At 53.8% G+C, this 13,853-nt stretch overlaps 1 protein-coding gene and 1 long non-coding RNA gene across 2 annotated transcripts in view; one reads left to right on the top strand and one right to left on the bottom strand.

Annotated features, from left to right (window-relative positions):
- Window positions 1-369: 369 nt before the first annotated feature.
- On the top strand, window positions 370-1,407 carry LOC103899117. Its single transcript, XR_657581.2, has 2 exons — window positions 370-845; window positions 1,071-1,407. It is a non-coding gene; the product is annotated as an uncharacterized LOC103899117 (long non-coding RNA).
- Window positions 1,408-8,906: 7,499 nt separating this feature from the next.
- NOL4L (nucleolar protein 4 like) overlaps window positions 8,907-13,853 on the bottom strand; it is an 87,723-nt gene continuing 82,776 nt past the window's right edge. The window contains exons 9-11 of the mRNA XM_009279573.1: window positions 12,821-12,943; window positions 12,333-12,534; window positions 8,907-9,106 (exon numbers count right to left, since the gene is read on the bottom strand). Coding sequence (XP_009277848.1) covers window positions 8,907-9,106; window positions 12,333-12,534; window positions 12,821-12,943 — 525 coding nt within the window. The remainder of the gene's footprint in view (window positions 9,107-12,332; window positions 12,535-12,820; window positions 12,944-13,853) is intronic.

Genomic DNA, 13,853 nt, shown 5'->3' with positions numbered 1-13,853 from the left:
CTTGCCACAAACTAGCGTGAAAGGTCGGAGGTTCCGAGAAGCTCATTTGTGTGGCCAGCGGTCTCTGCATTGCAGCCCTGCAACGAGGACCTTAACACGACAGCATCTGACCACTTGCAAGCGTCTAGCTGTGCATCTGTGTGATGATCATCTAACATTTAAAGCAGTGTTTTTTCCTTTTTTTTTATATTTTCTCTCTTGGATGTATAAAGTGAATTATTTGGCTCCTGTAAGTATCCTCTATGCATCTGTTTGAATGTATTTATTTTCATTCTTGGATGTATAAAGTGAATTATTTGGCTCCTGTAAGTATTATGCATCTGCTGTGTGATGATCATCTAACATTTAAAGCAGTGTTTTTTCCTTTTTTTTATATTTTCATTCTTGGATGTATAAAGTGAATTATTTGGCTCCTGTAAGTATCCTCTATGCATCTGTTTGATCATGTATTTATATGTTGTACACAGTACTGGCCAACTCTGTAAATGGATGTAATGTACATAGAACATAAAGGGTTCTTTTTTTTCCTTGGATTTTCAGGCTCTACAGCAGTATTGCATTAAAGTGGTGTTAGTTATTAATCTGCATCTGTAGTCAGAGCCACTGTATTCTGTCTTGCCTGACGTGAGGCTCAACATGCAAAGGTGTCTCTCGGTCCTGACAGCCTCCCGCTCTGCCCAGGCCGCCGTGCTGCGTTGTGCAGGTAGACCGTGATGTGCAGACTCAAGGATGACCCGATGGCATTTGCCGAGTCGAGTGTGCTTCGCTGGTCACTCCTCTAAGCTGTTGCCAGTTGTTGCTGTAACTGATCTCCTAGAGCGTGGCTGTAGCTGCGTTGCAGGAAGGTGAACATCCTTGTGCGTCCATAGGACTGAGAGCGAAAATGTGACGCTCTTCCTCTTTGGAGCAATTACTAATCCAGAGTGAATTGCTTCAGTGGGGGGAGACGCCAGCTGTTTTATTTAAGCGGACGGTAGCAAGAACTGCAGGGGGTTTATTTTTATTTTTTCTTCTTGTCCCTTTTCTAGCTCTATCCTACCTCCCTTGACCATGCACTTTTTTTTTTTTAGCCGTACAAGTCCCTATTTGAGATGCAAGCCTGAGGCATGCAACAAGTGTAGTCTCTGACATGGTTTATCCTTAATGCATCTGGCAGCCTCACATGGTGGGAGTGAGAGAGACCAGCGCACGTGGGCACACGCGCCCGCACCCCGGGATGAAGGCGGAGCGGAGGTGTGAAACCTGCTTACCAAAGATAGGGAGCGGAGCTGGGGGGTTCTGGCTCTGCCTCCTTTGGGGCCACTGTAGTGTACAGATTGAACCGGTCCGGTTTGCAGAGCCCTCCGGGGGGGCCTGCTCATGTATGTCCCTTGTGGTATTGGAAAAATAAACACTCTGTAAAACCTGCATTTGTGGTTTCAACCCTCTTTTTCTGAAATCGTCCTCTGTGCTCTCTAAGGCAGTACTGCTTTCCCTTTCCTCTTCTGTAACTGGGAGTGTTCCAGAGCTCTGCTCAGGTGATTAAAAAGGGGGGGCCGCACTGCTGCCTCGGCTTCATTAAATCGTTTTTTATGCGCTTGCAGATAACTGGAGACAGCTCGCCTACTGCGGACACCGTGTGGCTCTTGGGAAATAGATACCCTGAGGGCTCCAAAAGCAGCAGCGTGGCTGTGGGACGCTGCGGGAGCGAAGGCTGCGGCTGCACCAGCCCCCCGGGGGGGAGAGACCTGCCCTGCTGGGGTGATGCCTGTGGGCAGCAGCACCGAGACTGGCCCGTGTCGCCCGGCAGATCTTGCTGCTGCTGTTACATGGCCTTTATGTTACCGTCTTACTCAACGGTTGGATAAACGGATCTGGAAATGTTTTCTAAAGAGCATAGCAACGTGATGCCAATTGTACCGCTTACTGAAACTACCTGTAAACTTACTTTACTGATACATCCTTTCTCTCCCTCTTTTCTAGGTAGTAAGAAAATAACATGAATTCTTACGTTGCATGTCTGGGTTCTGGTCTCATTGCGTGGATCTTCCGCAAGGCAGACAGTGATCTCATAAACTGGCGGCGGGGCTGTGGGAGTGTTTAGATCCGTGCGGTGATTAATATCTAACTTCCTTACGTTCTGTAGTGCTGCAGTGTTGCAGAACAGCGGCGACGGTGCCCCGTTCTCCCAGTTCCTCCATGTCACTAATGCCAGGGGGGTTGATGAGCACGAGTGCAGCAGCAGCAAAGCCTGGCTGCTTCGGTCTGCTTGCTTTAAAAATCTTGGTGAGAGGGGAAGGGGAGCAAAGCTGAGCACTGCTGCGTTTGAGTGCGAGGGAAGCTCTGTCCCAAGCACGGGGGAAGGTTTACGGTTTAGGGCTCTGCATCGCTCCCGTCGGGAGTCAAGATTTACCTCTATGCGGACGCCGGTCCTGGCTGCAGCCCTTCAGCGGCAGGAACCGGCCCGTCAGAAACCCACCGACCGGGGACGTCTCCTGCGTGCTGGCAGCGCGCTGTGGCGGGGGGCCCGGGGCGGCGCGCGACCCGGGGGGGGGGCGGGGGGCGGGGGGCCCGGGGGTGCGGCTGCCCCGGGGGCGCGGGCGGGGGGGGGGGGGGGGGGGGCCCGGTTTTGGGGGGGAGCAATGGGTCTGCGCTAGCCCAGGAGCCGTGGCCAGGGCAGCGGCTGGTCCGGCACTAGCTTTTTGGGGAGAAAAAAAGGCTTTCGTGGTTTTTGGTGGTTCGTTGATGTTCTCCTGACTCTGCCAGCCTTTGTCTGCAAACACAGGTGTGGTTAAAGATAGCCAGATAATCTAAATGTGCTAAAAATAAGTAACGCAGAAAATAAGTAGAGTTGTTACTTAGGTAAGCTTTAAAACCGCTAAATAACTGACATCAAGTTTTCTGTTTTATTGGCATGGTGGATGGTGATGTCAGGATGTTACCTCTAGAACAGGGGAGCTTGGAGGTTTCAAGAGTAAAACCCTATTAATGTCAGAATTTCACACAGAGCAGATACAAATTACATTTTTTTTCTCTGTGATATTTCTCCGATAAGTAATAGATTTTCTCTCTCGCAGACCGTCTGCTGTTTGGGTTTGCTCTGCGGTGCTCTGGAGCGTCCTGGCTCCGCGGTGGAGCCAGCTGCGGGCAGAGGGGACCTTCCAAGTCGGCCAAGACACCTGCGACCGAGGGGCTGCGGAAGCAAGCGCAGGTATTTCCAAAGGTACCGAAAGCTGGTTTGCACACCGGTGTGACCGAGCGCTGCTAATCCCCACAGCTTGCAGCCGCCTCCCTTGCTCCGTTTGAAATTCGGGAGCAAAGCTTATCCAGAGGCTTAATGTTATTAAGCCTGACTGTGTCACGGACACACGGGAGATGCTTTACCTGCGTGCACCACAAAAACCTCATGTTAGCTCTGTGTACGCGCATACGTTAACCGATTGTTACGGAAGGTCCGTGTGGGACGTGCCGTCCCGGGTGACTATTCACAAGTGCAGACGTTCAGGTGGAACAGAGGGTCCTTTTGGCCATCGCTCGCGGCTGCAGCAGCAAACCTGGGGAAGGTCCTGCCCGCGCTGCATCGCAGGCGCCCGTACGCGAATCCAAGGGCAATGTTTCCACCAAAGCTGTAAACCGATTTGGCTCGTCTTTCCTGGGTCCTCCTGACTGTCAGCCAGCCACTGATGCCAATCAGGAGATTTTTATCTACACAGTGCTTTGAGATAAACATTTTATGGATGCAAAGATTTATTATACTTAGTGAATAAAGCTGATAACGAAAAATCAGTATTTTCCATGAGGGAGAGGGAGAACTTTCCACAAACTTCAATGAAAACTCCGTTTTCTTTTTTTTTTCCACAAAAAAACAGACACTTCACAAAATTAATTTTGTCAAAATATAAGTTAAGCATAAAATTTGTGACTAGCCCCACTTGTGAGTGCTAACGCTGCTCTCTATGGTACCCGCGGCTGTCTGTTAAGGAATGGAAAGCACAGCTTATGTCAAAATTATTGAAAGATATATTTTTTTTCTTTTCTTTTTTTTAACGCCTAAATTTAGATCCCGCTTTGGTGACCAACCGCACCGACCTCTCGCACAGCGCGTAGGCTGGGGCTGGGGAGCAAATGCTGCGGGCTGGCGGTGGGGCGAGGGGCAGCGGCTGGAGAGCGCCTGGTGCCAGCAGCACCCAGCGGTGCTCGACAGTGGAGGAGAAAGCCCTTTTTGTTATACAGTGTTTATTAAGTAGATTCAGTCTTATATATGATATACAGATTCAAAAGAAAAAAAAAAGGATTCCACATACTTATGAAATCAGTGCATTTAGCAAGTAATACCATGGAGATAACAGCTTGATTAACAGCTCATTGGTCTTTGTTAAGTGAGGGGAACAGGGAGTTGGCCTGTGCTAATCATTCCACAAACAGAACAGAATTAAGTTGCATCACATATATAATAGACACACATTCTAAGAATTAAAATATTAAGCCACATTTACTGGAAAAATCCACAGTATATAACACAAATAACTCTTATCAAGCTCGTTGAGGAGGAAGTGCTCATCTGCTTAAGAGCCACATTAAGTTGCATAGGTGCCTATCTGCAAAAATATCATTTCAAAATGAATCAATTGATTAAGCAATAAAGTGTCACCTTAAAAGCTGGATTAAGTGCCATATGCTTTCTATCTGAGCCCTCAGGAAAGCACCGACTTTCCAAAGAGCTATCCTCTGCTTCGTTTCGGAGCCCCCCGCCTCCCGAGGGAACGCGCTCCCACCCTTTCCATCTGAAATCAGCGGCCAGCTCGGGCGATTTCACCAGGTTCGTTAAACTACGTTTCCAATTATGCTGATGAGTGTCTCCTCCCTGCTTCCTTGCAAGCCCCCTTGGCTCAAGTGCTCTTCTGCGTTGTTTGAACCCTACACTGAGCTCGGCAGCTTTCACCCCCCTGCCTCGGACGTCAGGAGGAGGAGGATGGTGAAACAGCAGCACGGTGCGACTCTGCCTGTTTGAGTTCTGGTGCTTCAGTTAACTGAGCTCCGGATCAGCTCTCGCTTTGAATTGCAGCCAATCCGTAAATCGACTACTGGAAAAAAATGCAATAGCTTGTGCAAAACCCAAAATTGCTTAAAGGGTGTTTCAATTTTGTGGGGTCTTCCTTAGGGTAGGTGCGTGTGTCAGTGGGTGAGTGAAGCTGTGGCTTGGTTAAGCAGACGAACTGGGTGAGGTGCATCTTCCTCTTCAACAGCAGGTCTTGCAGAACACACAGGGGCCGGGAGTTCTGTACATGTAAACAGTACACTTTCACTGAGTCCAAAATTAGGAGCAAAAATACAAAGGTTCACATTGGTCTTAGGTAGATACAGGCGAAGAACTGAGCTGTACAGCTCCGAAACAACCAAACAAAAGTTTCTAAAGCACCACTAAATTATATAAAAATCAGACCATGGACGGATTGTAGTTGGTACTCTGGTGAAATACTATGCTACCTTGTAAAAAGTTTTACAAAAAATTACAAATCAAAAGTATATTAACCCTCTGAGTTCAAAGCAGCATTTTTTTTCATGAACGGGCACAAAACCCGCCGGCCACTCGCGGGAGGGAAGTGGCCCTTTGGATCGGGGAGGTACAAGTTACGTCTGCTCGCAATCCCGGGAGCGCTCTCCCATGTAGAAACACCGTCATGGGAACCGCACATCCAGGGCAGGATGGTTGTGTTTAAAATAAAATAAAATAAAATAAAAAAAATCTATTTTCTTGACCAGTGATTAGCTTTTCTTAAACAAAACCAAGAACATCCAGACCATTTGCTAACCCAGCATTCTCCTTCCACCTCTCAGAATATCTGGAGAGCCGGTGTATTCTGCTCCTGCTCATTCCTTCTTGTTGAGAACCCGGACTAGCGATTCCTGACCCCGTCCTGCCTAGTGAGAGCGCAGGAATGTGGCTGTGAAACAGTCCTGGAGCACAGAAGAGCCGCAAATGAGCATGGATCAGCTGAAGAGCACTGAGATGTCTGTGGAGCTCGCTCCAAAGAAACTATAAAGCTGCGGCTCACCGAAAAAAAAAAAGAAAAAGAAAAAAAGAAAAAAAGAAAATAAAAAGATCCCTGACAGAAATTCGTAGTCAATCCCATTTGTTTCATAACTTGTCACAGATGTGGCTGTCACCGGGGCTTTGGAAATCTGAGTCTGTACCATTCAGCTGCGAGTTATGAACATCAGTTGTTAGGACAGGGTAGACTGAAACCTTCCTATGCAACCATGAGCCTCATCTGTCTTCTACAGCAGTTTAACAAAGTGTAAGAGCTACTAAACTTCAATACATGCTAAGACAAGTTCAAAGGTGATCTGGTAACGACAGCTAAAACTTGTATAAATAAAACTTTAAACAAACTGTAGCTGATGGTGATCTGTCCGTAAGCCCCTGGGTAACCTCTTTTTCAGTAAACTGGATGGCAAACTTATGGCTAAATGTTCTCGACGGCCTCTGATGGGGAGGGAGGCACCGACTCGGGTGGGATATCGCAGAGAGAGAGAATTCCGGGACAGCGATTGTCTCTGCCTCTCCTTCCTTAAGACTTTCACAAATGGCTGCGGTTACATATTTTGTCAAAGGTTTGTTACTTCATGGTATTCACATAAAAATAAATATTTACATAAATTCCAAGTATGGGAGGATGCAGTGGACAAACCAAGCAGGCTTGTGAAGTGCTGGGGAAAGCGTGAGTCTGAACCCTGGCTCAGGGGGGCTGGTGTCCCGGGCGGGCTCCAGCCCCGCTCTCCTGCCTGCTGCGGGCAGGGAGGGGACGGGGCGCTCAGCCCAGGCGCGTCTCGGGACGGCCGCGATGCTCCCGGTTCCAGCACGGGCTCGGGTCTAACAGGCCACCACCTCATCTCTGCACGGACACCCTGACTACGTCCAACGGCCAGGGGTTAGGTCCCTTTTCTCCAAATGCTACGGAAAGTTTACAGTTTGGGGAAAACAGTCAATGCAACGGTTAATCCCTTCTGCTGCCGGGCCAGGCAAGCCTGTCCTCAGGAGCCGGCGGCTTTTTCTGTACTGAGACTAAGAGCAGGGTAGAGGGTTTGCTTCTCTTCCAGTGTGTGGGGAGTATAATCGGGTATAAAGGCTACCGAGTAAACTGTCCGGGTCTGCTCCTGGCTGGGACCAGCCCCTGCCACCAAGCTCGAGCCCACGCCAGCGGCATCAGCCCCCCACGGAGCAGCAGCCTCCGTCCGCGGGCTCAGAGTGGCCAAAAAAGAAGAAAAAAAAGCTGGCTCCAAAGAGAGAAAGTATCTACCTTTAAAATGAGCGTATAGGGGTTTACGCTTATCGAATTCATATCTTGTGGTGAGGACTCCTGCCCGGGCGGGGGGAGCTGCGCCGGCGCAGGGGCGCGAGGAGGAGCTGGGATCCCCGGCAGCTGGTCTCTGCTGCTCTACGTGGCTCCAGAGCACGTTGCATTGCTTGGCTCGGCTCAGCATCTCCGTGCCTGAGCGAAGTCCCTGGGTTTAGCAGCACTGGTAGTAGGTATTGCACTGAGCAAAACGAAGTGCATTATTGGGGGTGGGGGGGTGGTGACGGGGCAGAATGGTCATCGGGCTACGGTTTTTCCACACTTTGGGAACTGTGGGCTTGTTCCAGGACTGTGAGCAGGGAGGGGGGAGGATGCCGGGCCCCGGAGAGGACTTTGTCAGTTCTGCTGCTGAATGTTGCCAGTCTCTCTCTTCTGCAGAGGAGCGAGCGGCTCGCCGCGCTGACCTCGCTTTTCAGGCAGAGACCCGGCATTAGCCTTTATTACACCCATGCGGTTCCTAAACGGTTTATTCTCCTGGTGCTACCCCAGGGTTGGTTTCACACAGACTGGAGCAAACAGCCGGGCGCAGCGGGGTGGGGGCGAGCTGCCGCCCAGCAGCAGGACCCCGGCGGATCCACTGGATCTGCCGGGTTGGTTCCAGCCTCCTCGGCACGATCCACGCGTCTGCGACACTCACCATCCCCCAGGACCAGCTCGGCCAGTCCTGGAAGAAGCCCACAATGGAGTGTGAGGTAGAGTACGGATGGTGACCGCAAGACAGTGTTTCTCAGGTATTTCCTTCCTTCCTTCTCTTATCTGCAATGACTTAAATGAGTGCGAGACGTCCTTCTAGCCGGAGGTCTGCTGAGCTTGCCGAGTCTCTGCGGGAGATTTAGACCCCACTGCTGCTACGGGACCGCTTAGAACGAAGGTCTAAGCAGGACGCTTGCTTGCTCCGTTGGTCAGCTGCCACCTACGCTTACTGGAGGCTGAGCAGCCTTGAAGTCTAGGGCTGGATGGCGAACTTGCTCCCGGTGGGACAAGGGCTCCCCAGAGAAACAGGCAGAGCTGCCTGGAAATTAGTAGTGTAGTGATATGGAATGTGTTATTTCACAGGAATAAATTCCTTCTGATCAGACAGACAAAAAACTGGCAATCTGTACAAACTCAAAAGAATCCATTTTCAGAAAAATAAATTACTAAGGGGAGAGGAGGGTCCATTTCTCAATAAATATGTGATTCAGCTCACCTAAGACTTGGAAATTATCTGGGGATGGGAATCTAACATTTGGGTCCACAAAGGTTATTCTAAATACATCTGCAGCCCCAAACCTCCCCAGGCTCCCTTCTGCCCTTGAAAGTCCCACATCCTTCCAAGCCGCAGGTTTGGCTTCTGGTCGGCTGGACGCACGGATGTTGGTGCGGTTCAAAAACGTGTCCTTGTGCCTGAAGTCCCAGGTGCTTGGAGTGTAAAAGAAAACAGGTCTTTTGGATTCCACCTTCTAAAACTACATGTACCCGCTGCTTCATGGGAGGACGATGGTGGTCCTGAGCAGGACACCGCTGGGAGCCTCTTTCTAGCAGGTATAAATTGTCTTCTCGACAGAGGAGCGATGCAGACACAGGGAGTCAGTTCTGCTGTAAAATGAGGTTTTCCAGTTCGTCTGCAGATCGAAGCAGAAACGCTGCCGACTCTCGGTAGCCGGCGATCAGCTGCCGCACTGCGCTGATCTCCGTGGGGCTGAGCTGGGCAGCCTGCATTCCCCTGCTGGTGCTGTTGGAGGGGGCCGTGCTGGAGGCCCCACCTTTCATGCTGAGATCGGTTGGACCTGCCAAGGAAAAGCGAGAGGGAAGCTCAGGCAGAGCAGCCTTGCCCGTGTCTGTCCTGCCGCGATGAGATCCCCAGCAGGAGCTGCTGCTCCCGGACCCCTGCACCAGCAGGAAGGTCCCTGGAAAGTGCGGTGCCCTGGACAACGTGAAAAGCCCCAGCTCCCACAGCAGCCAGCGCAGGCAGCCAGCACAAGTCACTGCCTCTACAACAGCCACAACAAGGAAAGAGACTGCAGAGTCAACGTGACAAAAATCCTGGTCCTGCAGCCTGTCCCATCCGCTCTGCGAAGGGAAGATCTGTGGCCGCGCTCTGCCAGGAGCTAATCCTGCGCCTGAGGGTACTTGCCCCATCAAAATCATTTTCCAGGTTCCGGATTTTCCTCTGCACATGGCAAGTAACATCCTGCACGGGGCACTTCCCTGGTTTAGTGCTGGGTAACTACCTGGTGTCTGTGCCCAGCACACGCGCCGTGGGGCCAGGCTGTGCTGCGCGGCGAGGAGGAGACCTGCCCTGCCCGGCCTTTCACACACCGCCCCGGCCAGCAACGCGGTTACGTGCTCAGCCTTAGATAGAACGTTTGGGGGGGGGCTAAATGGTCTTACTAGGCTGCACATTTCTGTGGCTTAGTCCGTAAATGAAATGAAGTCCTGCAAAATTTATGATCTGCCTGATGGGCAGGGATAATTTTTTCTCCTAAGTCGGTCTCTGCTCCACCTCTATCGCATGCGATCGGCTTCTAGCCACGTACGTGTGTCTGTCCTCTGCAGAACAGGACACACGGCTGCCCCAGCTCACAAACCTCCCGTGTCGCTACAGCTCTTAAACCTGCAAAAAGTCACAAAATTATCGAGCTCTCCAAGACCCAGGGAACACTGTCAGCCGCTGCTCTGGCTGTCTGCAGATACGTGTGCACAACCACGCACATGCATGTGCAGCCCGGTTCGGGTGGCTGCGCGTGGAAGGCTTTGGCAGGGAAGCCGATACGCAGCTTGAGGAGTGACACAGCCAGGTAAAGGCAGGGGAAAAACTGGATTTAGCTTTGTGTTGGACTAAGAGAAGCCAAATAAGGTGCAAGAACCACACACTCAACTAGAAATGGAGAGAAGAGGAAAGATGTGTACTAGAGATGTGATACTAGCTAGGGAGAGGAGGCAGGCGAGGCTGCAGCCTGGGGGTAAGGAGAAAGAGAAGACGCTGAACTAATTAAGCCCCTGGCTGTGGGCTGGCACATTGCAGGCTGATGGAGCAGTTGGTGATGCTGGAGAAAAGCTTCAGGAGGGCTGAGCTCCTGCTGGGTGGCCTGACGCAGCGGTGGGACATGTAGGAAGATGGAGCAGGGATCGGGTGCTGCAGCGGTTTGCAAACCAGGACAGGAGAGTTCAGCAGCCCCCCCCTGAGACCAGGTGGGTCCCGCTGGTGACCGGCGGCAGGGAGGGGAGCACATCGCCCCGGGGTGGGAAGGAAAGCGTCCAAGGAAAGCAATGCTGGAGCAGCAAATGCTGCGGGAGGAGTGGCACCAGCAGAGGACTTCCACACCAGGCTAATCAGCGCTCAGCGAAGGGGAGGAGGAGGCTCTCATGCGAAAACAATTTCACTGGACAGAAAAGGCAGCAGTAAATGGAGCCCGTTTTCCGGCTCACCAAGGGGGAAGGAGCTGGGAGCGGGGCTGTGGGTTTGAGCAAGAATCGCCTTAGGTGGGGGATGGAGGGAGAAGACACTTCTGGGCAGCAAACCCCTGCAGGCTTTCTCCTCACGGAGGGAGGAGAAGGCGCAGCTCCTTGCAGTGCTCCTTGCCAGCGCTATGGCAGCACGCTCTTACCTCTAAAGGACTGGCAAAGAGCTTGGGCAAAGGGGAAAAAAATAATTGTGAGGCAGAGGTTTAAAAAATCCATGAGAAAGAAGCAAGTTCCTGCTGCTGTGTGCTACACCCAGGGCCCGACTGCTCCTCCTGGGGCCCGCGCTCACCGGGGCAGCTCTGAGATGGTTCTGCAAGTTTGCTGCCTCTTGTCAAGGAGCCAGCACTTGTGGCTGGGCCGGGCGAGAGGAGGGTGCCGGGCAGTGTGGGGGGCCGGGGGTGCCTGTGCTGCTCTGGAGAGGAACCATAGCTGCCTCCACCGTGGCTGCAAGGATTAGGTCTCAGCAGCTGGAGGCTGGGGCGGGATCTTTATTCAGGGTTAAGAAGCATTAGGAAGGGATGATAAGAGTTAATCCCAGACAGGCATCTCTCAGGGCTCCGGAAATCACATCCTTCCAAATCCTCACTCCCATCGGGGCGGGCAGGGGCAGGGCAGGGGCCCAGAGCGCACTGGGGCAAGCGAAGGCAGCCCAGAGATTGCCGAAGGACCAGCTGAGGACCAGCACAGGCTCCAGCCCCTCCTGCCACTGCTGTTGGGAGGGCAAAGCCAGAGGGCTGCTGCCCAAGGGGAGAGCCTTTTCCCCATCCTACACCTCTTTCACCCAGGTGCAAGGGACTGACCATGTACCACAGCACCTCCCCAAGTGCCCTGCTCAGCCCCAGGCTACTCTGCTCTGTTCACTTGCTCCTAACTCAGCCAACCCCTCAAGCCTTGCCCGCACTCTCCTTCTGCCTTCCCGCCCTGCCAGCCTCAGTCCTGTTCCCCTGGCCGCTTTTCCCAGGCGGCCCCCAGCCCCTTGCCACCCTCCCGACCTGCGGCAGGAGCTGGCTGTGCCCTGGGTGCTGCTGCAGAGCCCCCAGACTTCACCAGCCCTGTCCCCATCCCCGTCCCTGTCTCCGAGAGCAGCCGACGCAGGCTGGGAAAGGAACGGCTCATACCAGCAACGAGATCAGGGCAGCGATAGGCGCCTGCTCCTGTTAATAATTAATAGCTGGTACAGATTCTCTTTTTTTTTAAGTGACACTCCTTCCCTCCACCAGTGCCACCTAGACCATCCTTCCAACTTCAGTTCAACAATTAACCACCTGCTGATGAGGCAAACTGGGCAGCTGGGCAGAGGCCTCTGTCGGCTGCAGGAGCAGAGAGGCTTTTGCAGCAGCTCTGTGTGGCGGTGGGAGAGGTGCTGCCATGACCGGGCTTGGCGTGAGCCGCAGGAGCAGCCCCTGCCTCACCCCCAGCAACCAGCTCAGCCGCACAGCGCAGGATGCCGGGGTGCCCGCAGCGCGCTGCCTGGGCACGGGGTGGGGGCGATGGCTGGGTGGGCTCCCCCTGCCACCGCGGGCCCCGGTGCAGCGTGCGGCCGCTTACCGTTACTGTGGTTGCCCGTCTGGAGGGAGGCGGGTGGCTGCAGGCTGCCCCCCAGGGACCCGTAGCCACGGTAGCTGTAGTTCAGGCTTCCATTGATGTAGACCGGGTCTTGGGAGTAAGATGAAGCTGGCAGTGAATAGGAGGAGTGGGTAATGGCTGTGGAGTCTCTGGAGTGCTGCTTGTCTAGAGCGATCGGTTCATCCTGCACAGGGGAAACACAGACTTACTCCAGCAAGGAGCCCAGCCATCCTCTGCGGCCGGTGGAAGGGACAGTGTGGGGACACCTGGTCTCCCACGGCTGCAGCATGGCCAGCACAAACCAGCGTCCCCAGCGTCCCCAGCCCTGCTGGCCTGAGTCTCAGGACGCACCACAGAGCCCCATTCTGCAGCCCTCTGACTTTTAGAAAGGCTTTTTAAAATGCTTTGCCAAATTGCTCAGAAACTTCTCTTATTTCCCCCACACCCACCTCTGGCCATGAGCACCATACCTGGGAGGTCTGGTAGATCTCCAGCCGCATCCTCTTGGCTGCTTTCCGCGTTTCGCTCTCGCAGGCGGCGGCCAGGATGTTCTCCGCCATGGCCGAGGTCAGGTGCGGCGGTGTGGGCCTGGTCTGCGGAAACACAAGCAGAGAAGGTGCTCAGGGACTTGCTGCCCCGGGAGCGGTGGCGAGCGGCAGGGCAGTGGCGCGGCCGCTCACCATCTCCATCCCGTTCTTCTTCATGCGGCGGCAGGACTTGAGGTAGGTGCGGATGCGCTTGCGTGCCCGCTCCTGGAACTCGGGGAACTGCCGGCTGCAGGACTCGATGATGGCCTGGATCTTCTCCTTGGGCTGCTTGGAGATGGGAACCATCCGGTCCAGGTTCTCATCCACGAAAAGGCGCACGAACATCTGCAAAGGAGAGACAGACAGTGGGAACACCGAGACGGGAGGCGGGCGGGCTCACCCTCCCTGCGGAGCCCTCCTTACGTTGAAGGCCTTTAGCCTCTCCGGGTCCATCCCCTCCGAGTCATTTATCTTATCATTGTCTTCGTGGTCATCGTGGTCATCATCATCTTCGTCAGCCGTGGGGGCCCTGCCAACGGTCAGGTCCTCGGGGCAGCCGCTGACCTCTGTCTTGATGGAGTCGTAGCTGCCAGAGCTGTACGGAGGGGACTGAGAGGAGACGGGGGTTACCGCGAGGAGCCCTCGCCTGCCCGCCCCTGCCCATGGTCACAAGGAAAAAGCCCTTTCTCCTTGGCTCACTGCTTCTGGCCCATCTCCTGATGTCGCCCTGCAACCTAGAGATGAACCCGCTGACAGGCTCCTCCTAGTGCCAGCTCCTGCCTGCTCAGGGCAGGGGAGGACTTGGCGGCCTCAGGGACCGTGCGATGGCCCAAAGTGCAGGCAGCGCGGCTCTGGCTGGTGGGGGCTGTGGCTCTGCCTGAGCCTGCAGGAAACACTGCCCGGACCCAGTGGCAACAGGCTGCCTTGAACGCCGCAGCAGCGGTCCAGGCGGGTGGGGGGGGGGGGAGCCCACCGC

Source organism: Aptenodytes forsteri, unplaced genomic scaffold (assembly GCF_000699145.1).
Source record: "Aptenodytes forsteri isolate BGI_AS27 unplaced genomic scaffold, ASM69914v1 Scaffold483, whole genome shotgun sequence".
Classification (NCBI taxonomy): domain Eukaryota; kingdom Metazoa; phylum Chordata; class Aves; order Sphenisciformes; family Spheniscidae; genus Aptenodytes; species Aptenodytes forsteri.
The sequence above is the reverse complement of the archived record's forward strand: the minus strand, read 5'-3'. Positions and strand labels throughout refer to the sequence as shown.